This window comes from Rhineura floridana, chromosome 10, assembly GCF_030035675.1.
Source record: "Rhineura floridana isolate rRhiFlo1 chromosome 10, rRhiFlo1.hap2, whole genome shotgun sequence".
Classification (NCBI taxonomy): domain Eukaryota; kingdom Metazoa; phylum Chordata; class Lepidosauria; order Squamata; family Rhineuridae; genus Rhineura; species Rhineura floridana.
In genome coordinates this window covers 71,973,796-72,001,096 of record NC_084489.1, presented here as the reverse complement: position 1 = coordinate 72,001,096, position 27,301 = coordinate 71,973,796, and the positions used below count along the sequence as shown (strand labels likewise).

The 27,301-nt window shown below is 41.8% G+C and overlaps 1 protein-coding gene across 9 annotated transcripts in view; it reads left to right on the top strand.

Annotated features, from left to right (window-relative positions):
- The window catches only part of PFKP (phosphofructokinase, platelet), a 395,018-nt gene that overhangs the window by 313,665 nt on the left and 54,052 nt on the right, over nucleotides 1-27,301 (top strand). For 7 of the 9 annotated variants that reach the window (XM_061587942.1, XM_061587948.1, XM_061587945.1 and 4 more), the window contains exons 2-4: nucleotides 11,103-11,176; nucleotides 23,026-23,103; nucleotides 25,263-25,452. In XM_061587942.1, coding sequence (XP_061443926.1) covers nucleotides 11,105-11,176; nucleotides 23,026-23,103; nucleotides 25,263-25,452 — 340 coding nt within the window. In that variant the 5' untranslated portion in view covers nucleotides 11,103-11,104. Of the gene's footprint in view, nucleotides 1-11,102; nucleotides 11,177-21,000; nucleotides 21,136-23,025; nucleotides 23,104-25,262; nucleotides 25,453-27,301 lie in introns of those variants that run through there. The other 2 variants (XM_061587946.1, XM_061587944.1) reach the window with 2 other exon arrangements.

Below are 27,301 nucleotides of genomic sequence, written 5' to 3'. Positions count from 1 at the left end.
TAAGGCAAGGGTGTTGGGCTGGGGAGATGGAGATTGCACGAAAATGAGGTGTGTGTGTGTGTTGGAGGGTAAAGTAAAAGGAGAGATGGAATGGATTGCATAGCTAAGATAACTGGGTGTTTTTGCTTTGTTGCTAGTTAAGTAGCTGAGAATTGAGGTACACTTTGAAAGGAGAAAAGCCCACACCTCCTGTAAAGGCTCGAGCTAAAAGCGTGCTTCGCTTGAGGGTGAGGCAGCCTCGAAAAAAGGCTTCCTCTCCATTGCTCCTCCCTCTCCCATCACACTCCCAAACGTGTGACCTTCTTTCTAGAATGGAGAACCGAGCATCGCCAGGCGCTCTGGGAGCTCCGTTATCACTTGGGTGCCTTCACCTCTCTCTCCCAAGGAGGAACAAGAGGAGGGGGGAAAGGCGCAGAAGGCATCCGTTGGATGGGCTGGCCTTAGCATGTAACCGAGGGACGTGATGCGGCTGTTACGGCGACAGGAGTGAAGCGGAAGCTGCCTCTACCGCTACATTTCTGTCTGCCCTGATATCCTCAAGCTTTCCCTTCATTTTATAACACACCGTTGATTCTGAATGCCCAAAGGGGTCTCCAGGACACCTTTATATGGCTAAAAACTGCAAACCGCAAGCTATTTACCCTGGATAAATCTCATAGGTCACAGGAAGAAATAAGACGGGTGTTTGGCCAAAGAGATCAGTTTTTAATTCTGGATTCGCTTCCACACTTTGCTTATAGATTCATACAGTTCGAACCATGCTGCACCCGCACCCATGCCCACCGAGTGAATAAGGTGGATTGAGGGATGACTAACCAGTGGTTAAGTGAACTCTTCAGTAAGAAGCCCTCAGAGTAAGAAAGGGGGGGGAGGTAAACGTGCATGGGAATCACTCATGTGTCTAATGATAGCCAGGATAGCACCCTGCGTCTCATTCATAACTTTCCCTAGCAGGTTTTCAAAGGGTCGTCGGGTCTTGAATTCCAAACGGGTGATTCCTACCCAGGCAGCAGCCCATAGGGGCTTGTAACACTTCTGGAATTCGTAACATCTATGAGAATCACATTTCTGTGGATTTGCGAGCTAAGGGTTGCCTCTGCAATCGCTCTCGCTCCAACAATTAACTGAATCGTTGCAAAGATTCTCTCCTGACCCGCTGCAAACATTGAATGTCTGGAAAGGGTTCTGTTTGGCCGCGGATGTGTGAGAAGCATGCTGTGAAGCAACGGCGGAAAGTCTAGCTGCGGGTGGGGATTGGGGAAGTGTTTAGCTGCCCCCCCCCATGTAAAGGTAGAGGAGGGAGGGTAGCGCCCTTTTCCTCCCTGGCCGCCTCGTTTTAAACCTGCTGCAAAGAGGCTGCCCTCTGCAGCGGATCGGGGTGGGGGATAGCGCTGTCCTATCCATGTTTACGCAGGAGGAAATCGCACTGGCTTCAGTAGATCTTACACACCCATGCCCTTGTGGTTAGGGTTGCAGCCATAGCGTGTCGCGTTACTCCCGGTATCCTCGGAGTAAGGGACCTTCTAGTCGTCGTAGGCCCCGCCTCCAGTGTGTACGTGATCCTTTGCGAGTCCCTACGCATTGTGCCTCTGTACGTCATGCATGCTGGAAGCATCAGCGACAACGTGTGGGCATCCTCTCCCGCTCTGTTTTGCTCTACTGGGAGTGTTTGGCATCAAACAGTCTCTGGCCCAGGACTTAGTTTGTATCTGGGATTAAAAATCTTGAAACACGTTTTTCCTCTGAGGTTTATCCTCAGTGGAAGTGAAGAAAAACGGGCCTCCTGAGAGTGTGCAAAGTGCAATCACCTCACCATAGTGCAGTTAGGAGCATAGAGGAGACTTCCCAAGTCTCTGACTCTTAAGTTGCGCTCTTATGCACTCTCCCCCTGAACTGCTTTGGGTCAAATAGTTTCGCCCCCCCTCCCCCCAGGAGAGAAATCGACATGATTTCTTTTGCTTTCCTCATGCCAACGGAAGAAAGTGACTAGAAAACAAGTCATCCACACTCCAGCTTTTAGTACTGCCTCTGAAGCGGGGGCGGGGGGGGGCGGAATCTTAATTTTTCTAAGGAAATGAACTTTGCATCATCCAGAGGGTGAGCCTTGGCACTCGTTTCTGCGGACTGGGGCTTATATAATTAATCAAGGCAACAGCAGCGGGAGGGGAACGGGGAGGTGCAAGAGAGAGAGAGAAAGATATTTTGTACAGGGCAACCTATTGCAGCATTTAAACCTCTTGCTGAAATCGTCCCAAGATTTGGTTACCTAAAGGGCCAATTAACAACTGTAGCATGTGAATAGCCAAGAGGAAAAAAGGAAAGTTTGCATTGCAAACACGGTGGAGGCTGGAACTGAACTTCAGCCGAGTCCCTTTTGTTTTCTTGCAGGGGAGAGAGGGGAAAAGCGGGATCTGAATCCAGCCTAAAGACTGAATGATTATTTAGATTGGAGCGAGATTAAAGGCAGCCCACTAGGAAAAAAAGGTGTATATGTGTTTGTTTCTGTTTTATCAATTTGCTTGGAAACAGAAGCATAGGCAAAACATGCACTGTATTCTGTATTCACATCCCGGAAGGAGAGAGTAAGCACACTGGTTGCCTTTGAGTCATAATCTTTCAAGGTCATTGAGACAAGGTGGGGCAAGTGCTGCTTCTGGCTATGTTGGGAGATTACAAAATAAAGAGACCAGAGGTGGAAAAAAAGCTCATACAAAGCAGCTCTTTAGAGCTGCCACTTTTCCTTGTTCACTGTTCCTTCAGTGTCCAAATGCACAATTTTAGAGGAAACCAAACACTTCACTTTCAAAAGTGTTAGTAAGTTTTTTTGTCAGGCTTTTGTCACTTATACACATGATTCATAGGAGATGAAAAATGGAAGGAGTCAGTTTGAAATTGAATGTGCATTCTAGCTAGTCTGGGTTTTATACTAGAGTTTTAAGTTATGGAAATTAAATTACAGTTTTATGTGTCACATGTACAGAATTCTATTATATCAGTTTTTTCCTTATTTACCCCTGTAAATACAAACCTAGGATTTGTTTTTATGTATATATGTTCGAACTAAACTGGAGCATATGTACAGGTAGTAGTGCATATATTAATTTTTAAAACAAAATAACAAAGCCATGAAGGCTAAGGCTGAACTAATGAACACAATTACCCAGGAGTAAGTCTCAATGATTTGGGGACTTTTGATTAATGAGGCATTTGATTTTTGCTGCAAGTATTTTCTAAATAGCACACTGCTTGTGCTTCCTTCTGGGTAAATATACTTGTCAGTAAGTGCATCAGTGTCCTATTTGAAAATGCTCTCTTGATGCATAGGTGGTATGAGAGACATTTCAAAACAGTGCCTCTTTCAAAGAAGTACAAACTATGCCGGCACTGCAGAGAAACTATCTCAAGGTAGGTCTTGGAGGATCTAGAGAATGATGGGCTGGATCCTTCCTTCCCTGCCTTCCTTCCCCTGTGGTCCAACTTTGACATGTGAGTAGGACCACTTACCTGTAAATCATTTGACATTGTCATGTCAGGTAACAAATTGAAAGAGTCTAGCCTTTGAAGTCCATCTGCAAGTGGTTTCAGTGCATACTGCTTGCAGACGGACTTCAAGTGATGTCTCAGTGCCCACCAAGCTGATCAGAGCAAGTCTGTTTGCAAATGGCTTGTATTGGGACAATTTATACTGGGGTGGGGCAGGGGTTACACATTTCCTAGGAAAGATTCAAGATTGTTAGAAATCACACCAGTTCCTCATCTTTCCTTCAAGGAGGTCAAGGTGAAGTTTATGGTGGTTATCCCATTTTTATTCTTCCAACAACTTTTGTGTGGTTGGTCAAGCTAAGAGAGGACACCCACTGAGGTTTTCGGCTATGCAGGGATTATCACCCATCTAATCCCTTTACACTATCTACTATACTACACTGGCTTTCAGCTTGTTAGTCCACTGTTATGGACTGTTACCTTAAATATCATGAGGGGTGGGCGGGGAGGAATTTTCTTTGTAATCCATAGACCACTGAAACCTCATATCTTGACTAAAAGGATACTATTTCTGTAAAATCCATATATTGATACAGCAGTCACTGTCTTACTTCTGCAAGCTTCAAGGATGGTGACTCAGCTTCAAGGAGCGGGCAAATTGGTCTTGACTCTTAATTGGTAATTGCTAGCCTATGATGAGGGGCTCCCAAATTACTTGGATGAGCACCCTGAGTATTCTGCACAATGACTGCTTGGTGTTCCCATCCTAGAGTTTTTCTCAAGTGTTTTACATTGCCAGGCAGTTATAACTTCTTATGGGAGAGGTTTTAATGTGAAAAGATGTTGCTTTGTTTTTAGATGCTTTTGAGCTGATTACAAAGGGTTGTATAAAATAATTCTACTTAGAGGAGACCCATTAAAATCAATGAACCCAAGTTAGTAATGTCTATTAATCTAAATGGATGTACTCTGAGTAGGACTAGCACTGAATACCACCTACAATATTTACATGCATTCCCTACCAGGCCCTGGGGTCCCTTATAAACCCACCTTTCCCCCCTCTAGCTTATTGTTTGTCAGCAGTGTCGCCTTCATGGCAACCACCCCATTCAACCTTTGCTTCTTTGTACATCCTTGATATTTTCCAGGCATACTGTATACTTTTGAAATACTATCCACAATACTACTTAAGAGTGAAATATATCCTGAATAACTAGCATCAGTTTTAATAAACATAAAAAATGTTTCCAAAATAAACACAACAGTGAAGGAGAGAAGTGAAGGAACTCCACCCCACAGACGATACTGTTGTGAGTTTGGGGGTTGGAATGGATGATTCCTGTGGGTCGCCTTCCAGCCTCTGATTTGGAATCCTGTGCCTTGGGGTGAGGGGCTGGCTCTGCTGGCCAGATGAGTTTCTTTTGTTAAGCTAACAGAGTGGCCAGGTTGTTAATGGCTCTATTATTTATTTATTTATTTAATTTGTATCCCACCCTTCCTCCCAGCAGGAGTCCAGGGCGGCAAACAAAGCACTAAAACGCTTAAAACATCATGAAAACAAATCTTAAAATACATTAAAACAAAACAGCATTAAAAACATTTTAAAAAACAACTTTAAAAAAAGGTTAAAGACATTATTAAAAAACATATTAAACAATTCTGACACAGATGCAGACTATTAGGTGCCCAGCAACTGGTGAATGGGCCAGGAAGATCCTTTTGTCATTGAAACTCTTCAGGAGAGCCCCCCCCCCCGGGTGCTGGGAGAGGTTTGTGCTTTTAGTGTGTGGAGTGTTGTGTCTGGAGAAAGGCTGGGAACTGGAGGCAGGCAGAGAGGCTGTCTCTCTGCACCCTGGCTTTAGGATGCCTCATGTAACACTGATGGGAAAGCTGGATATTGGACTGCTGATGCCTTGAACCCCTCCATCCTAAGCTCAGGTTGGAATGCGTGTAAATAAATAAACCATATTTCATAAAGACACCACAGTCTCCGCTGACCTTCTTCCCAAGGAAACCAAGCTCAGGGCGAGCACAGGGACCCCTGGGAGGCGCACAACAATACATGTGAAGGAATCAGCACAAAAACCCTGGGTATCAAACACTAGATATGAAATTCAGCATACAGAAGAATAAAAAAATAAACATCCACAATGGACACTCAGGGTCAAAAATGCAGAAACACAACAAGAGGGAATAAGTCAATATCTAGGAGATGATCCGACCCAAAGGGTAATTGGTTGTTTGGAGATTTTTCAAATTACTAGCACCATTCTGCCATGTGTTTGAACATGTATATTTTCTCCCAGCTGTTCTCTATCATGGTGGTATGCATTTTAGGTAACAGCTTTGAATGGACAGAAGAAGAAGCAGGCAGATGTGGTCTTGGGCACCATTTTGATGTCCAGCTACCCTCATAGAGTTGAATTACGTGACTGCTTCAAGTCCAGCTGTATGGGAGGCTCCTGTGTGTAACCATTCAAGTGAAAGCTTTATTTTTCAACATCCCACTGAAATAAAGGGGACAGGTTGTTGTGGTAAAAATTGATAGTTTTATATCCTGAGTAATTTTGCACAACCATGTCACATGTCATCCACTTAACAAACAGCATCTGTCTATAGACTTCTTTGTAGCCAGAATAAAAAGCCGAGCATACCTATAAATGTGAGGCTAAAGCGGTCTGCACATAAAGGCGGTTTTGTGGAAACTTTCTTATAATTTGCTGGCGAGAAGATCTTGAAAATGAAAAAGCATGTTATTCACTCTCTCAAAATCCCAAAGTCAGAATGAGGATAGGCAATACTAGATTAAGGTGGAGCCAGAGGTCACATTTCCAGTGCACCTGTATGTACACTACAGCTCAATTGAAAATTAATACCATGAGAGAGCTAGTGTGGTGTAGTGGTTAAGGTGCTGGACTACGACCTGGGAGATCAGAGTTCAAATCCCCACACAGCCATGAAGCTTGCTGGGTGACCTTGGGCCAGTCACTGCCTCTCAGCCTCGGAGGAAGGCAATGGTAAACCCCCTTAGAATACTGCTTACCATGAAAACCCTATTCATAGGGTCACCATAAGTTGGAATTGACTGGAAGGCAGTCCATTTCCATTTTCAGATATGCATGTATATGATTAGTTAATGCATAGTCTTATTTTCTCTTTTGATTTTTCAAGTGTTTGGGAAGTATATTAGCAGATGGCTGGGGTCTAATATGCAAGAAATATGTTACATTATGCTTTTTTGTAGGGATTGAGACAGTACAGTTTGCTGCTAAAATATGTTGTCTGTGGCTACACTGCACTGAACATCAATGAATGAACACTAGTTGCTTGAGAACAATTTTCCATGTATGATAATATAATTACATTGTTGTAGATACAATCTGGATTTCTGTTATGCAGTGAAGGAACCAAAGATAATGAAATAAAGCCTTGCTTTCCCATGGTCTATCATTTGCTCCCAGCAGAGCTACCATTCCTTTGTCTCTGCATATTCTCGTGGCCTGATTAGAAGTTTCCAATTTAAATTGGAGATGAGGATGATGACAAAATCATTGGTTTTCTGAAAAATAACAAGACATTTAAAAGTGTTGAATATTGATTTTGGATTGGAGTTCGGTGAACTTAGGGCCCATGGAAATAAGTGGAACAAGTTAGTCATAACAAATCATATTCATTTCAATAGGAATTAAGTTTAGATCCAACCCATTTGATTTTGAGAAAATGCTCGGTAAAAGGAGACTATGAACACATTTTAAACATTTATTTATTTATTCTGCAAGCAATAACAATAAAATACAAACTGTGTTTCTGACAATAAAGAAACAATCTGAAAATAAACATTTCATCTGATATATACAGAAATAGATTAAATGTGCAAATGGGGACTGGGAAACTTTGAAACAGGGAAGCACTTCAGTGGTATCAGCACCTCTTCAATGTTTCTTCCCACCACAAAGTTGAAGTAAACATACATATACCTGATGCCAAATGTTATGTCGTACCTCTGATTATTTATTTATTTAGTCAACTTATAGACCACTTATTATATATAAAAACAGCATGAAGTACTTTGCAGTAAAGAGTCAAATACTCTAAAATAATAAATAATGAGTGTGTACATGGGTCGATGTTTTTGAGTGTCTGTTAACCATGATAGCTTAATAAACCTTCATGTAGAGGGAGTGACACTGCATTAATAATAGCAGGTTTTAGATAGCGAGGACCAACAGGCCTATAGCCAAAACAGCTCCCCGCCTCAAGAAACGAGGGAAGCATCAGCATATTCTAGAAAATGTCAAGGTTTTCAGAACAAAAATTCTTTTTTTAAAAAAACTTAAAAAAAAAAAACCCACTCCCCTAAAGCAGCCAACTGACAACTGAGCATGTGTAGTGACCATTAGATGTTGATGGAAAAGAAAAATGGAAATTTGGAAGGGGGTGTTGGAGGAAAATGGATTGAAACATCCTGCAGGAGGGCATGGCTCTTGTTAAAAGGTGAGAATGCACACCAACATTTTGTTGTAGGGCTCAGTTGTCCCTTTGAATAGATGCTCATAACAAACTATAGGGGAAGACCATCACCTCCAGGCCTTGATTGTAAACTTCCAGATGTTTGTGTTTGGCTCCTGTTGGAAACAGAATGCTGAACCAGATGGACTTTTGGTCTGATCCAATACAAGGGACTTTTAGATGTTCTTGCATGTAATATTTCTCTAGTTCCAGCTGTGTGATCCAACCCAGCTTTATTTCTAAGGAGGGATGTGCAAGGGCTTAAGTCTACTTGAAGCCAGATCCCATGACTTAGAAGTCTTGCCTCTAGTTCCAGATATATAGGATTCAGCTGCAGTCACTCAGTAGTGAGGTGAACAGAGACACCATGTGGTGTTTTGTTTGTTTTTAATGCAGATACTCTATTGATGAGCGCTGGAATAGAGAATAGGATCTGGACCTCGTAACTAAACAATAACAAAACTGCTCAGACATAGGCAAGAAAAAACAGATGTAAGGAAACGAGACAATTCCTTTATCTTAGTTGATATGAAAGGTTACCTAAACAAGAACTATTCATCCCAATCAGCAGCTGAGCTTCATTCACATGGTGGGTCTGCAGAAGTAGCAAAACAACCCAATTAATCCAGTAATTTCCTTTCACTTCTTATTATTTGGGAGAAAACTTATAATAAAAAAGAATTACCAGACAAATTCATTAAAGTGAGAATACTACTGTGAAAGGCAGATTTTGAATTCCCTTTGGGAGACATAAATTAACCAGCTTTAATCATGGTTTACAAGACTATCATAGCTGTAGGATATCACATGGTATTTTTAGTGTAATATAGCATATATTTGATTAAAACATCTTTTTAGTTCTGTTCAAATTTAAACAGTAAGCATTGTGTAGTTTTATTGGAGGCTTTCAGATACAGTACTGTGAGATCCAACACTGCATCGGTAACATTGCATCCTTTTTCTCCTCTCCCTGCAGCCCCCCCCCCATTGCCCTAGTGTTCTTCAGATAGTTCCTTAATCCTCTGGAGCAGATTTTTAGGGTATGTGGGAGGCTGTGAGGGTGGGGAAGAGGAGATAGAAAGTTGCATTTGTGCAAGTGGGATGCCGCAAGTGGATATCACCCAGTGCCACTGTGAGTCAGGCTGTGGTGTTATGCAATATGAATTATCCTTTCTTTTGGCATTGGTATGGCCTGATTATTGATAGATGATGAGCATTAATGGGCAGTTTATTATTTTGAGAAGCTGAAATGTGAGTCATAATCAACCATCAGAGTGGGGCTAAACTGTTTTGCCTGATACAGTTTGTACAAGAAGAGCTCGACATCACTAGGGTGAATTTGGTTGGGAGAGAACTGATCTGGATTTTAGAAACAGGGCTCATATCTCTGGATTCAACACTGTATTTCCAGTGCAGTTGGTCTTGAACCCACACAGTGCCCATTCATTATAAAGGCTGTGCTTGACCTATTGCTTGGAAGCAGAGGTAGCATGAAAATGCATAATCTAAGCACTCTAGATAACCACAAAAGCAGGTTCAAATGATGTAACAGAGTTCAGGAAGAGGATTAAGGAAAATGCATTCTTACTAGGCCACAGACAACAAAGAATTTTGTAGCATCTTAAGGACTAACAAATTTATTCTGTGGATATAGGCCCATTTTGTCAGATGCATGAGGTTAAATCTTAGTTGGCATGTACATAAAGGAAAAAATGGTAAGAAAATTGACTACTCCAGCAAAATTATAACAAGATTTAATGATATCCTCAACATCAGGGGTCATTCATTTAGAACCATAGCTCAGTGATAGGGCACCTGCTTTGCATAAAAAAGAGTCCAGGTTCAATCCTCAGTATCTCTAAGTATGGCTGGGAGTGTTCTCTGTTTGAAAGTCCTGGAGAGCCACTGCCAGTCAGTGTAGACAATACTGAGCTAGATGGACCAAACTCCGCATGAGGTAGTTTTCTATGTCTCTGTGTTCATCTTCCACTGTGATATATGCTATGCTGTCATCTGCCCTTCTACATTCTACATAGTCCAGACAGGCCAGTCTCTATGCAAAATAATAAATGGACACATTTCTGATATCAGAAACGACAATATCCATAAATAGGTGGGAGAACATTTCGGCTTCCTAAGACACTGTATTTGATCATAATTAAGGGGGCTATTTTGGAACAAAGGAATTTCAAAGGAAGTATACAACATGAAACAGCTGTATTACAATTCAGTGCCATCATGGGTTGAATACAAAAAAAGGATTTTTATCACACTTCATGCATTAACTGTCTTGCCAATGGCAGGATCCCCATGCTATCTTATGACTGTAGCTTGTGAATAGTTCCCTACCCAACTACAGGTGTAAATATAATCAGCAATGCTGAGATGATTGTGTTATCACCAATCTGCTTCTGTAAAAGGTTTAAGGTGTGCCTATTTAACATGTACTTAAGCTCTATTTATCACCAACCAGAAATTGGGTTCAAATCACTGGGGATGACTTTTGCATCTCGTCGTAATCACAGCCAAATGGTATTTTTTCCCCTTTATATACCTAAAATTTCACTTCATGAATCTACAGAGTGGAATTGTCTATGATACCTTACACCTGGGGTAGTCAACATAGTGCCCTTCAGATGTTGTTGGGCTATAACTTGCATAATCTCTGACTGTTGGGAATGATGGCTAGGGCTGTTGGGAATTGAAGCACAGCAATATTTGGAGGGCATCACATTGCCTACCCCTGATGTAAGATATAATACTTTGTTAGTCCTTAAGGTGCCCCAAGATTCTTTCATGTTTTTTAAAATACCTCTGTGAGGGGTAAACTTCAGTTCTCAGGATTCTTTGTGGTTTAAATGTATGGTTTGTATGCAGCCACAGTAAGATTGGAGTGGTTTATACAGTCCACTGGAGTCCATTGGTCCAAACATTTATTAGTGTCTATTTATGGCAATGAAGCATATTGATTAGGGTACACAACAAATGTCACAATTAGTTTTGTAATTTGTTCTTCATGTTAAAGATTTACAGGTTGCTGATTTTTAAAGACATTTCAAATTAATATTTTGTAACAATGGTAACGCTTCTTTTTGTTTTCTTCTTTCCAGGTATGAATGCAGCAGTCCGTGCAGTAGTGCGTATGGGAATTTATGTTGAAGCAAAAGTATATTTTATCTATGAGGTTGGTGGTCATGTTTGTTGTATGTATGCTCCACTGTGTTTTATGCTATGCATCCACAGTTCCCGAAGAGAAAGAGAGAGATCTTGGAAAGTGTGGGATAAATAGGGAAATGAAAATGGACTGCCTTCAAGTCGCTTCTGAATTATGGCCAACCCTATGAATAGGGTTTTCATGATAAGCGGTATTCAGAGGAGGTTACCATTGCCTTCCTCTGAGTGACTGGCCCAAGGTCACCCAGTGAGCTTCGTGGCTGTGTGGGGATTTGAACCCTGGTCTCCCAGGTCGTAGCCCAACATCTTAACCACTACACCACACTGGCTCTAAGTGGGGATAAATAGGGAAATACTGCCGTTCTATGGGTGAACAGTTAACATTACATAAATGACTGTGTCGTGCCTCAGGAAAAGCCACCTTAAACAAAAATGTATTCAGTAGGTGTCGAAACACCATGATGCTAGGCACCTGTCTAATTTCAGCTGGTAACTGATTCCGGAGGGCTGGAGCTGCAACATGAAAAGCCTGATTTTTAGTACATATTAAGTGCACCTCCGGGGCATGCAGTACTCTCAGCAGTGTCCCCGTTGAGGAACACAATCTCCAGACAAGCATATATGAACTGAGGTGGTCCCTTAGGAAACCCGGTGTCAAGTTCTTTACGTCTTTATATACTAGAAGCAAAACCTTGAGCTGTGCCCGGTAGCATTTTGGCAGCTAGTGCCATTCCCTCAGCAGACATGTTATATAGTGTTGTTGGGATACCCCTGTCTGCAACCTAGCTGTTGCATACTGCACCAGCTGCAGCTTCCAGGTTAAGCCCAAGGGAAGTCCTGTGTAGACTGTGTTGTGATAATCTAGTTTTGAGGTTGCCAATGCCAGGACCACAGTGGTTAAACTCTCTCGGTCCAGGAATGCCATAACTGTTTTATCATCCAAAGCTGTTAAAAGACACTCCTAGCCACTGAGGTCACCTGTGCCTCAAATGCCAAAGATGAGTCCAAGAGCACCTCCAATCCTGTTTCTTCAGAGGGAGTACAACTCCATTTAGAAAAAGTAACACAGGGACCAATAATAAAAAAGGCCTCTGTTTTGCCAGGGTTTAAACTTAGTTTATTGGCCTTCATCCAGTCCACCACTGTGTTTACACTCTGGTCCAGAGCCTGCTCGGCTACTCCCAGATGTTACAGAGAAATACAGACTGTGTGTCAAGCACAAGACCGGGCAAGACGTTTTCATCCATCCCAGGTAAATAACAAGAGGATGGTGCCCTCACCCTCATGACAATCCAAAGCGACAGTCCCCTTTGGCTTCTCTTCACTAGTTGGGAGCCTTGGCCACGGGTGTTCTGGCTCAAACACTCAACACTCTACTGCTTATGTAGCTGAGATTCAGGCAGTCCAGCAGATAATAAACACAAGGCTAGTGACTTATCAGGCAGCAAGGAGGGTAGATGATGTTACTTAACCATTCCTATGCCATGTGTAACCCGCTGCCAGCAAGAATGAAAAGTGCACTCAAGATCTGCATCTGAGGGTGCATTAAGTTGAAAGCAATGCAGTTTGACTAGCTGGTGCCTGTGGTTCAATGCATGTGCCATTTATCCCACAGTCTTTTAAACTTTGAGGGAGGTTGGTATTGGTCATATTTTGTAAGCTGTCTGGGGGGGGGGTGCTGTTCATAGGAGCCCAAGGATAAAATATACAACAGGTAACATTTTTTTCCATAGCTCATGAAGCTTCATTGCTGGCCAAGTTCATTGTGTGCTAGGTAGCATCTTTATACATGTAACTGGCCATAATCTATTTAAATCTGTGTATGCATAATGTAATAACAACCTCTCGACATATATGCATGCAGAAAGTGTGCTGAATGTGAGCACTGGACTTTTTCCAAAGCCATATAAAGAACCCTAAGTTTATAAGCTAATAAAGCATGCAGCTTTTGATAATGTTGCATCTGAATTGATATAATTGTAGAGATGCAAAACCCATCAGGAAGTTTTCTTTTTTATATATACATAAGAGCAGTTTTGTCCATCTGGCTCTTTGTGCATTGCTAGTCCATGTCTGGTCTACTCCTATAACTCATCTGTCAAAGAATTTGGAAACACATGAATATGCAGCAAACAAAACTCGGTGCTCCACAGTCCTTTTGTAATATTGCCACAGCAACTAACTGAGTATTTGTGTGTCATGCCAATGTTGGAAGTGTGTCTTCTACTGACAATTATTTTGGCACCTTGCTTGAAAGACACGGGATCTTTTTATGTCTAGAAGGGTTTTTTCTTTCCTTATATCTGCAAAAGGTTGTCTTGTATCTATTTCTTAAATTAGTCCTCAGCAGCCAGCAGTGTTCTTCTATAGTCCTGGTTGATGCCTTTTTTTAAGGGATCATATTTTGAACTGAGCAAAGGTTGAAAGGCCAGGAATATTGGCTCTGCTAAATCCCTGAGCTGAGATGCAGGCAAAGGGCCCCTTAAACCCCTATTCCTGCCTTTTAAACAGCTTTTGCCCAGGCGTCTGTAATTACTTGCATTACATTTGGTGTGAGATGCATACTAAACAAAGAGTTCCATTAAAGTCTCTGTTACTGTTCATGCTGGAAGAGTTAAAAAGTCCTTTCCTTGTCTGCTGGTTCATGTAGTAAAAAGCAACTGTTGCATATAACAGGAGGGTTCCTTGGAACAGAGAGCTATGGCGGTGGGCAGATCAAGTCACTATTTGTTGATAACTATTCTGTAGCATGATTTCATTGATTTTCTGGATCAAACCTGCACTTTTCTTTATGTAACAGTCTTGGAGTGCTGCCTTTTTTGTATATATATACAAAATTTAGTTAGTGAAAGTTATTTCATACTATTAACATTATTTTTAACAAATGCTTCAAATGACTATTAAAAATACTTAATATTTAAATAATAATTCCCTACGTTTACATAAAGGGCCATAGCTTAGTGGGAGAACTCCTGCTTTGCATGCAGAAGATCCGAGGTTCAGTTCTTGGCATCTCTGTCTAGAGCTAGTTGGAGAACTGCCAGCTGTCAGTGTAGGCAGTACTGAGCTAAATGGACCGATGTCTGACTTAGTGTAAGGCAGCTTCATATGTTCATAAAGTTAATAAATTGCACTGCTACTCTCGGACTACTTCTTGGATTTCTAGTTTTCACTTTGGTAAAGGGGGGGATCTTGCAACAGATGTTTCCTGATAGATATCACTGGGGATGTGTAGCCTTCCATGAGGGCAGCTTTCTGTTTTCAAGGACAGCAGATGGGGAGGAGGATTAGTGGTAAGAGACTGTTACATTTGAAAGAATGTACAGGGGAGGGGAGGATATGCGTCTCAGGTCTTTCTTTAGTTCAAGAGGTATAAGGAAAAACGTGGAGGTAATAACTAATTCTGTTATTGGCTTCCAGTGTTTTGAGCTTTGAATGCAAAGTAACTGTGGACACTGATAAACCTTTAGCACTTAAAAAAGTTTTAATATATTAAAATTATTTAAGCATATTGGCCTGACAGCACACTCTTATGTAGGTTTCCTCCAACGTAAGCCTTACTCCCCTGTAAGAATGCATAGGAGTGCTGCTTAATTATATTTAGGTTTTGCTGCTCCTGTTTAGAGCCAAGTGGTCAAATTAAAGACCCTGGCCCTTAGATTGATGTGCTAGAAGTGAATGAGTTCTAATTCCTAGTATCTTTATTCGACTTCCTTTTCGTCCAGTGTATCCCCATCCCCTGCTAGAGTTTTATTTGTGCTGCCAAGTAATTATGCATTGAGGTTGTGGGAAAAAGTAGCCCCATGTCAGCAGTGCAGCCGTTTTGTGTCAGTTGTGCATTCAGGAATGAGATAACATGGTAACTGTACTCGCTGTAACTTAGAAAATGCAAATCTGCTGTGGACACATTGCTTTCATGGGGTGACTTGTCTTCAAGGCCTGTTTCTGTTTTTATATACAAGTGCCTACCAGAAAATTCTGTTAGAGCTCCCTGGGATCCTGGAAGAGTTTGGTGTTTGCGTTAGTGATGATTAATAGATTAGAATCTCACTTGATCATAAAATAATCAATGAAGAACACTATTTAAAAATGGCTTTTCTGGCAAATCTCTCTCATACTCTCAAAAAACAACTTGCCAAAGTTAACACAAAAAGCATTAGTTAAAACTATGTGATAAAAAATGAATGGATGCTTATTGTTTTAACTTTTTTTGTAAACTGCTTTGTGAGGTTTGCCTACAAAGCAGTTAAAATTAAATAAATTAAAACTATGTACTAAATAAATTAAACTATATGGTAAGACAGGGGTGGAGACTGTTTTTCAGCCTGAGGTTCACGTTGCCTCATGGGCAAGCCTTCTAGGGGCCACATGCCAATGGTGGGTGGGGGCCAGAGGTAAAGGTGCATGGAGTGATAGATGTGGCTCTTACACTTGTACAATAGTGTTCCAGCCACACAAAAACCAGAGGCTTTTACCCGCACAGCCATCTCTCTCCATCCTCCATGTAGGCAAAAGCACTTCAGGGAGTACGGGGTGTGGCCTTGGGGAATCCAGAGGGCCAGATAGAGTAGCTTGGAGGACTACATTTGGCCCCCAGGCCTGAGGTTCCTCATCCCTGTGATACGGTATCAGGATATTAAAATAATGAGGGGAAAACAGAATCATTGCCCATTAACAGGCCCAGCATCAGTGTGTGGCTAGGTTGGGCCCTGGCCAAGGGACCCCAAGGGTCCTCTCCTTAGAGTAGAACCCACTCTGTGGTCCGTGGCAATGTGAGGTCATGCATCAGCTACCTGTTGCGTTAGTGCATCAATATGCATGCTCTGCACGCTCTGTGCATATGCCGGCCATCTTGGGTGATGACAAGCGTGCACACTCAGTGCATGAGGCTTGCACACTGACACCAGAGGTAGGTAGGTGGGGCAGCGGGGCCTATATAAGTGCTGTGCTGCCTGTATCAGGAGGGGTGTTGGGGCAAAAGGTTTTGCAGGCCCGGGCAGGCTGGGGTTGGCCCTGTCCATTAATATGGATGAGCCATACAGAAAGGTTATTGAATAGATAATAGGCTCTAGGTGTACATGTAGAGGGATTAGATATCTGGGAATTTGTTGGATGATATGTGCAGCTTAATAGAAGATATTTTTTGAGTATATGAGAAGGCAAGATTGGATAAGAAAAAGTGGGCCAAGTTACTTGTGTATGCGTGTATTTATAAATTTAAGAGCAAAAGTGCTTAGCCTAACTATACTTGCATAAGTGCTTAACTCAAATATGGAAATAGTGCCTTTGTTGTGTACCCATGTAATACCCTGTTTTCACACCAAGGATCACTGTCTCAGCACATTCCCACTATATGTTGAAGGCTGCGTTATGTTGGATTCATTTAGCCTGCAGCAGTTAGCTTGTTCTAAACTTGGAAGCTTAACAGACTGTTTAACCTCACAACGGATCAGAATTTACTATAGAGCAGTTGTAACTCAAATACATTCAGTAGCGTTTACCTGGATAGACAGGTTTTGGGGGAGCAGGAGGAAGCAGTTCTTTGCCATTTCTTTTACTACAGTCTGGCCATATTTTTTTACAAACAGTATATTATATGAAGTTCTAGTAACTAGAAAAACCATAATTGAACTGTTGAATAACATTATAAGGTAAGGTGAACCTTACCAGCTATAGGCTAGCCCAGCCTTTTCCAACTTTTGGGTCCGCAGATGTTGCTGGACTACAATTCCCATCATTCCTAACCATTGACCATGCTGAGGCTGGTTGTAGTTGTAGTCCAACATCATCTGGGGACCCGAAAGTTGAGAAAGTCTGAGCTTGCCTATAAGAAGCGGTGCACATGCATTCAAGATGTATCAACCCCAATATAAATATTTTTCTTCTAGAGACTTTTGGGATTGAGTTGAAATGTAAAAAATGTAAAATACAGCTCTAGTGCCTATGCTACTAATGTAAACCTTAACATTAAGGCACCATTACTCCAAATCTCAAAAGGCAAAAGAGTGGTAAAATTGACCAGCTTTTTTTCAGAATAAGGACCAAAAAACCAGGACTACATTGGTGAACAGGGAGAATTTGAGCATATGATGAGATGCCATTTTGTTGTTTTGTATTACTTGAATGCTTCATTAACTGAAGAATAAATCATAGCCAGCATCCCTTATAGCCTCACAATAAAAAAAGGTTGAACAAGAGCCCAATTCCAAAAGATTAGAGAAATTAACGGGAAATTTAGACCAAGAGTAGGGATGTTGAAAAATCAACAGGGGAACACACTGACTGACCAAGATGAAATAAAAGGAAGATGGAAGCAATACACTGAAGAACTCTATAAAAGAGTTGCAAGGATGACATTCATTCACGGAGGAACCAGAAATTTTAGAATGTGAGGTGGAAGCTGCTCTTAAAATACTTGGAAGAAACAAATCACCAGGAACAGATGGCATACCAATAGAGTTGCTCCAAGTTACTGAGACTAAACAATGGCCCACAGACTGGAAGCGTTCAATATTCCAAAGAAAGGGGATCCCAGGGAATACAGTAATTATCGAACTATTGCCTTAATATCCCATGCAAGTATGCTCACGATTCTGCAACAAAGGCTCTTACCATATTTGGAGTGAGAAATGCCAGATGTCCAAGCTGGATTTAGAAAGGGAAGAGGTACCAGAGATTATATCGCAAATATACATTGGATAATGGAATGGAGCAAGGAATTTCAGAAGAAAATCACCCTGTGCTTTATAGATTACAGCAAAGCCTTTGATTGTGTAGATCATGAAAAACCAAGGAATACTTTAAAAGAAATGGGGGTGCCGTGCCACAAGATTTGATTGTCCTGATTCGCAACCTATACTCTCGACAAGAGGCTACTGTAAGGACAGAATATGGAGAAACCGATTGGTTCCCCATTGGAAAGAGTGTGAGACAGGGGTGTATTTTATCACCCTATCTGTTTAATCTATATGCAGAACATATCATACAGAAGCAGGATTGGACCAAGATGAAGGAGGTGGAAAAATTGGAGGGAGAAATATCAATAATTTAAGATATGCAGATGATACCATACTACTAGCAGAAGCCAGTAATGTTTTGAAACGAATGCTGTCAAAAGTTGGAGGAAAGCACAAAAGCAGGATTATAGCTGAAAATCAAGAAGACCAAAGTAGTAACAACAGAAGATTTATGTAACTTTAAAGTTGACAATGAGGACATTGAATTTGTCAAGGATTATGAATACCTTGGCATAGTCATTACCCAAAATGGAGACAACAGTCAAGAAATCAGAAGAAGGCTAGGACTGTGGGAGGGCAGCTATGAGAGAACTAGAAAAGGTCCTCAAATGCAAAGCTGTGTCACTGAACACTAAAGTCAGGATCATTCAGACCATGCTGTTTCCGATCTCTATGTATGGATGTGAAAGTTGAACAGTGAAAAAAGAGATAAGAGAAAAATCAGCTCATTTGAAATGTGGTGTTGGAGGAGAGCTTTGCGGATACTGTGGACCATGAAAAAGACAAATAGTTAGATGTTAGAACAAATTAAGCTAAAACTATCATTAGAAGCTAAAATGATGAAACTGAGGTTATCATACTTTGGACACATCATGAGAAGACATGATTCACTAGAAAAGACAATAATGCTGGGAAAAACAGAAGGGAGTAGAAAAAGAGGAAGGCAAACAAGAAATGGATTGATTCCATAAGGAAGCCTCAGACCTGAACTTACATGATCTAAACAGGGTGGTTCATGACAGATGCTATTGGGGGTCACTGATTCATAGGGTCGCCATAAGTCGCAATCGACTTGAAGGCATATAACAACAACAAGAATAAAATTGGGCAAATTCAATGCCATGGCACCTAGGCTAGGAAATTCCAAAGAGACATTTCCCCATTCCAGTTCAGAAAGCATCTCAAGCACAGCAGCTTCAATGAACAATGTGCTTGTGATTTGCCCTCTTGTCAACAATGGAGTGTAGCCATGATTGCCATAACATGCTTGTACTTGTAATTAGTGTAGAATTTTCTCTCTGCGTGTGTGAATGCTTTTATCTGTGAACCCTGTAGCATTCTGAGATTTATCAGCAGCAAAAACATTACAGTAGGGCCCCGCTTATACGGCGGGTTAGGGACCAGGCCCCCTCTGTAAAGCGGAAATCTCCATAAAGTGGAACCCATTGACTTTAATGGGTCACGTCGCGCGAAAATGTTGCAAAATGCTGCAAAACGGCCAGATCGGCTTTAAAATGGGGAATTTCCCCTGATTGAAAGCCACCGCATCAGCGGAACACTGGAAAGCTGGGCCCTACTGTACCTCAATTGGAAGTACAGTCAGATTATGTAGGAAATTGATACATAGCAGTCAGCTCTAAAAAAGCAACAACGTTTTAAAGAAAATCCTCAATGAGAGATTTGTTCGACAAGTGCATTTCTGCAGAGGAAAGGGACAGGTAGCATTTAGAGATTTGCAGATAATCATCATGCCCTAGCACCGTATGCACAAAACAGCATTGGTATCTCTGTGTGGAAATTCGAAGGGCATATCCACACTAAAACATATATCTGTTAAAATGGTTATACTGGTTTAAGGTAGGGCTTCCCTCAAAGAATACTGCTATTTACATGCCTGTAGGTATACATGTTTTTCTCCTGCACCAGTGCGACCCATTTGGATATGTCCTTACTGCATTGCTGCCCAGCTCTACAGAAAATAAAATGAAAATACTGTTTCAATTTTGCAGCAGAAGCTGGCTGTAGATGCACCATGTTTGCTGCCAAAAAACCAGCCCCCACCCCAGACCAGTTCTTCACTTTTTAGAAAAACATGCTTTTTTACACATTAATAAGCTAAATGTGCTGTAAGAAAAAAATCTATATGTATTCTTTCTTTCTCTGTGCCAATTTTATGACCAAATCATGTCATTGTTACCATAAATACTTAGCATGTATATAGTGCTTTGAAGCGTTTAAAGCACTTCACATATATCATTTTGTTAGCTCCATACAGCCTAGTTGGGTCAATACCCTGTATTATAGATAACTAGCTGAGATAGATTAGTGGCTTGCCTAAGCCAAGCTAGGGAGTTTCTGGGAGGGAGATGAGATTTGAAGTGAGGACATTCCGATTTGTAACCCAGTCTCTTTGCCATTATGCAACACCAGCTCTTTTTCTCCTGCACATTTTATTTAGCACGGCATTATGTGGGAGGCATTCTTCCAGTGCTTGACAGAGGAAAGGGAGGCTGAAGCTATTTTTCTTCCTGAACTGTTCTTGGAGGAGGTTTTTCTGACTTAACTGAGGTTGCTTAAGGATTTCTTTTTATAACAATTGCTGAAAGTTGCAGTGAGATAGTCACGAGTAATACAGAGAAGGGATTGCATGCCAGTGAAATTATTATTATTATTTATGCCACCTTTCAATATAAATATTTTCAAGGCTGATTACAAAAACAAATAAACTTGGAAAAGAGTGGCTGGGATATTGGTAATAGCTCCAAAATGCACATACACACCAAAATGCTGCTTCCTCAAAATAAATGTGTCCACAAATACTTCAACCTGCCTCTCATCAGGCTTTATGTGGATTTGTGGACAAACACTATTACCATCACCCTTGTTGCTATCCATTTTTTTCCTCTCTGGACATTTTCAAATGAGTTTTTTTTAAAAAAAGAAACATGGGAGAATTGCCAATGTTAATCACTGTGCCCATTCTAGGCAATATTTTTGCTGCGTGTATTTTTCCAACATTAAAAAAAGACATTGCTGAGTGGCTGCAGGGGAGGGTGCGGGATACAGTTATTTCTCCAAGATGTCACAGCCAAACAGAGAAGAAAACTAGTACTGACATACATGCAGGGACTGTTAATAATATAGAATTCCTGGCATGGATGCATCGTATCTCTGAGCACCACATGAGATCATACAGCTATTCCTGAAGCTGGAAGGGCTTGTTTTGTAGGAGGTGAGTTTTCAAAATGACATCTCTTTCTGGGGTGTTCTGTACAAAAGAACTGGGGCCTCTGTCGCATGTAATGGGGACAATGGAGGAAGAATGCACCTGATAGAGAGAGAAGCTCCTGGTAAGCTCCACTCCTGTGTTTTCTTGGCCTTTTAATATTTCTGAGGGTTCTATAAAAATATGAATTTATATAAGCAGGGATTTACCAAAAAAATCAGGTCTGGCTTAAGAGTTCCATCCACTACTGGTTAAACTGTATGCAACTGGAATCTAGTGCTTCCATGCTTACCTGGAAACCTTTTAAGAGAGTGAGGGAAATGGGTGGGTCATGCTTAAGATTGAACACGTAGGTACCAAGTGTGTGATATAAACCTGCATTTGAAGAGAGGTGGTTCCATAGAATGTGTTTTGCGAATAGCTGATTCGCAAAACACATTGATTGTGTGTATGTTGATTGTTAAACAAGCAGACCTGGGCTGGGTCTCTTGGATTAAATACCTAATTTTCTAGTTACTGCTGGTAGTCAAGCAGCCATTTTTTATTTTTTTGTTATGTGCCTCAGGAAGGCCTAAATCAAATATGTTCAGAACAATTATTTATCTACGTTAAGTGTGTTTTAAAATGATCATTTTGTGGTCAAGTTAGCATTATTATTCCACAAACTGAAATCATTTTGTTGGTATCCCACTCTGGATTGGCGCCAGGCATGACTGGACCCTTAGGTGCCAACCTGCACCGGGGCCCCTGCTCCCAGCCCCCTCCCTAGACAGTGTGGGACCACTCCACCTACCTCTTCTCTTTTTCTGTGAACACTCTGCACACAGAGCGTGCAGGTTGCTCCCATCAACCAAGATGGTGGCGGAGGCTTCTCTAAGGGGCTGATACTGCCACCTCCATTTTTGTTGATGGCATACATGTGCAGTATGCTGCATGCATGCACATGCCTGTCATCAATCAAGATGGCAGTAGGGGCATCAGCGCCTTAGAGAAGCCTCTGCTGTCATCTTGGTTGATGGCAGCTGCATGCATAGCATGCAGGGTATTCACAGAAATGAAGGAGAGGTAGGTGGAGCGGGCGGGCGCCGTAGGCCCGCACAGTCTGTGGGGGGGGGGAGCTCCATCTCTGCGATCTGTGGCAGGATCTGGAGTAGGCCCTGCTGAGGATCATGGAAGGGGAGTGCTACCCCCACACTCTAAGGAGGGCCCCTTCAGGGCCACCTCTGGGCCACAGGGGCCCTCAGGCAGGGCCCAAGTTGGCTGCCCTTTGGCGCCAGCCCTGAACCCACTCATCCTCCAAGGTGTTTAGTAAAGCAAACATGAAATCATGTTTGCTGATGCACTCACTATAAGACACTAAACTAAAGCAGGAATTTGTGTTCAAGTTTTCCCAGTCCAAGTTCAGTCCTCTTCACTACGATAACATGTTTGCTCTTCATGTAAACCCTTTTTAGCCTAAATAAGCCCAAATAACAGTGATTTGCCAAGTAATGGCTGTTAAATGAAACTTCATGTTTGCTAGTAGTTTGTGAGACCATGCTAGTTCTTACCTGCCAATCTTATTTAAACACCTGTTTACCCCGGTTTTTGACACCTGAGATATACATTTTTAGGACCCACCCTATTCTTGTAACTAATTTAGTTTTAAACTGTTTTTGATAATGAATTTTATATTGTTGTATCTTGCCCTGGGACCTTATGATGAAGAGTGAGTAAGAGCTACTGCTACTACTACGGTGATGATGATGGTGATGATGATGATAATAATAATAATAATAATAGCACAAGTTTTGTCATAAAAACCATTTTCTGTTAACATTGTTTTTAACCCCCACCCCCAAATAAAGGTGTTTTTTCAATATGTCAGGCTTCTGTAATGTTTTTCTCTTGTCATAGGGTTACGAAGGCATGGTCGATGGAGGTGCAAATATTGTTGAAGTTACATGGGAAAGTGTTTCGAGTATCCTCCAAGTGGTAGGTACTGAATTAACAATAATTTTTATACAATTGTTTCTCTTTAAAAAAACACCTAACACTTTACATTTAGGGATTTAAAAATTTAGCAAAATGTCTTGCACAAAACAGCTTTATGTTTTGATCTGAAACCTGTTTATTTGAAAGTAAGTCCCAGATATGCTTATTTAGGATTCTTGCATGTTGCCACCGTCTAGCATTTCCAGTGCACGTATGGCCCGCTGCACATACCAGGGCAGTCTTGTTTTCTTTTTTTACCATGTACTTGCAGAGAAGAGAAATGGAGCAGAAGGGGGCTGGAAAAGCTTTAGAGTGTCTCTCTGCTTTTTATTTCCCCCTTCTAATATGAATCAGTATCTAAACAGTTCCTATGTTGGATGCCTGCTTTAATAACTGTTTTTGTTTTGGCTTAAGCTGTGCTCCTGTTGGAGGCAAATTCCATGCCTCTTCCCTGCTTTCATCTGATCTTTCCCTGCCTGCTGTGATTTGCATCACGTATAAGGATAATAGTGCCAAGGAATTACTTTTAACTGGATGGGCCCAGCGCCACAGTACATTGTCACAGTTCTGAGGGCAAAATATGGACACAGCTTTAATTCTTTTTCCTGCATCAAAAAAGAAGAATTAGTATTGTGTAATTGGCAACTAGCATAATTTCAGCAAAGGAAATTATATATTAGCACTCTTCTAGTACACAAAAAAATCCTTTTCCTGCTCCTGACTGGTGGCAGAATTCCATCTAGGATAGTAAATGTGATTTAAATATTGAGCAAAAGGATTTATGCTTTTTAATCATATATAAATCTAACTCAACAGAGTCTCTGTTTCATAAGATTGAACTGAAACACTGATTCTTCTTGACTTTTAATCTTACCATGTTTGCATACACAGCAGCAGTAACGATGATGTGGAGGAAGAGAATACCAAGCCCAGGTTCAATGAATGAATGAATAAATAAATACTGTTGTGCAATATCAGGAAGGTAAAACCAAATTCTGGCCGAAATGCTATAGTAATAAGTGTGTTATTTATCAAAGAAATTGCCCTTGATGTTGTTCACTCTCCAGTAGCAATTTTGTTATTATCACACCTGTTATCTATAAATCAAGTTTACATATAACTGACTACGAGCAATCATTTTTAGTCACCGTCGGTACCAGATCACTGTAAATATTGTGTCCTACGTGTAAGCCAAGCAAATAAGACTAAAGTCTGTTAAATGTAAATTATCAATATTTTGTTCAACAGTGTTCACCAATAAAAGAGATGCTGGGTGTTTTCACTGGATGTAGCAGACTTGGCGATGATCCTAGTTGCTCCCTTACTTGTTTCTTGCCCTCTTCCCCAAATATCCAAAAGATCTGTATTGAAATGTCCTCTGTAAAAAAAAAATAGCATGCTGTGTGTCAAACTATCACAACCCTGTGCTGCTGCATCTTAGCCTGGACCTCAGACATGAGATGGAGGAAGTTAAAGCTCCCATTGCTAACCCAAGCTCTGTACCGCCCTCAACATTCATTTTTTGGTGACTGAGACCTCTGGGACTGATCTTCTTTGGCTAGTGTTTAGTGACAGGTTTGACAGGAAATCCACCACTGGGCAACACACCCCAGCAGCCCTAGGCTTCCTGGCCGGAGCGGAAGTGTCTATCGCAGGGGATATCTCTGCTATCTTTTCCCTTCCCTCTCTCTATCTTCAGTTTTGATATACCTGGCAAGGCAAGCAGAGCATTATTATGGCAAGTATCACCATGTGTCTGTGCCTTATTGGTTGTGAAGGCAACCCTGTTGTCTAACCATTGGTCCATGTCAGGGTGCTGCTGTTAGACCTCCAACAGCCACTACAAAATAACTAAAAAGTAAATAGAATAGCTGAAAGCATTCTCAGCCTTATAACAGGCTGGACAAGGCAATACATATACATACATATACATATGTGATACATATTTATTTCTGTAACCAAATAGTGTTTACAGCGGAAAACACAGGTAGGCAGTGTAAAGTGTACAGACCATAATTCGTGCTCCACCCACCCCCATCACTAGCTTCTGCAACTATATGCTGCCATTGTGCTGTGATTCATAGTCATCTCTGGCCTACAGCAACTGAAATAAAATCTGGAGAGCTAGTTTCTTTAAATTCTTCTTTTTTATCTTGCAGGGAGGGACGGTTATTGGCAGTGCACGCTGCAAAGCTTTTCGATCCCGGGAGGGTCGTTTGAAGGCAGCCTGCAACCTGGTTAAGTATGGAATCACTAACCTTTGTGTGATTGGCGGGGATGGCAGCTTAACAGGTGCTAATATCTTTCGTGAGGAATGGAGTGGACTGTTAGAGGAGCTGGCAAAAAATGGTAAGTTTCTTGCCTTGTTGTTAAACATCAGTGAATTTTTCTCTCCCAATGAAAAACAATCTTAAATCAGTAGAACACGTATTCTAAGCGATTATATGATTAGGCCACGATACATATATCATCCAATCATAAGAATGTAGCAGCAGTTTACTTGGCTCAGTGATCTGTTTCAAATGTTGACCAAAGGAATGAAGACATTTGGAAATGGAACTAGTGAAACTCATCTCCTGTTTTTCCCCTGGTTCTGGAAGTCAAGGTAATGGTTGGTTTGTCAGATGCATAAATGGAAGGCTGCTCTAATCACAATAATCTTACTTAGTGAACCACCTGCTTAGAGCTCAGGCGTGCTCAGGCTCCAGGCAGGTAGCAAGGAAGTGGAAACTAAAAGACCTGTATATTGAGATGTGGATAAAGCCCACTGGAAAGGCACTTTCCCACCTTCTCCCTTCACATTATGCCAACAGTGGCATCTACAATCCTTCATCCAATCAACGAGAGCTAGCAGCATGGCCATGCCAAAGGCCTACCCATCTGCATACTCCCATACACCATATATGAAGCTTTGTTATATTGAGAGTGGGGCATGCTAATCTTTCCCCCTCCTATACTATTCTTACATGTGAGAACATTCAACACACACTCTGCAGACTAACACTGTACAGTTCAGAATTCTACCACCTTATGCTACATAATATATTGGTGGGCTCTTGTTGGGTCCATATCAGGTGTTTAGGAGTAGTCTTACTAAGGAGGGACATGGGTGGTGCCACCCCAATTTCAGTGATCATGGGTAGAGGGATGTATAGCCATGGGGAGGTGGTGAGCTACTATAGGAGGTGAAGGCAAGGCTATCTACATCTTGTTTCCCACTCCTCCCATGGACGGGTTCCTTGTTGCTCATCTGCTGTGCCCACTGACCTGTGTGTGCTGTTTAATGCCAGATCGGTACACAATGAGACCACTCTCATCCATGATTTGGTGTGCATTACTGGGGTGGGTGAGTTGGGAAGAGTTGATCTGACCCTGCTTTGCTCACCTGGCTACTTGGTGGAACACCATCATAGGCTGCAGGGACAGGGGGAGGGGCTGCTGTGGTCTACAGAACTTCCATCTCTGTCACCTGGAAACCACTGTATCTTGGAGCTGGCTGTGAGGGCCTGCACCTGGTGTCAGGCCAAGGAGAGAGTAAATTAGGGTTGCTGCTGGTGTACCGTCCACCCTGCTGCCTGGCAGCTTCTCTGATTGAACTGGTGAAGCCCATCTTGGCTGTGGTATTGAAGGAGCCCAGAATGATAGTCTTGCTTGATTTCCATGTCCATGCTAAGGCCACCTCTAGTGTTCTGGCTCAGGACTTCATGGCCTCCATGCTGACCATGGGGCTGTCTCAAGTTGTCACTGGCCCAACCCATAGGGCAGGGCCCACCTTCAACTTGGATTTTGCTCCTGATGGAGGAAGGGGTGGTCTGGAGATGGGTGTGTGTGTGGATGTCACCCCATTGTCATGGTCAGACCACACTCTGGTGAAGTTTATACTTACGGCTCCGATCCTCCCCTGCACGGACAGTGGACAGATTAAGATGGTCTGCCTGTGACGGGGAATTTTGGGTTCTTGGACCAGAGGTCCTTGAAGAATTTAGAGAACACAGGCTTCAGGCAAAAGTAGGCCTTTATTCTATTATGAGTGTACGCAAGGACACCCTCGCTAGAGCATCTAGCGAAGACTATAACGTGGCACTGTCTGCATAGATCTTTTATACATTACTAAGCACAGCATGTGACATCACTTCACCAATCATACAATTTCCTTAAAGCCTGTCATAAAGGTTACAACCCCCTACAGGATTTCTAA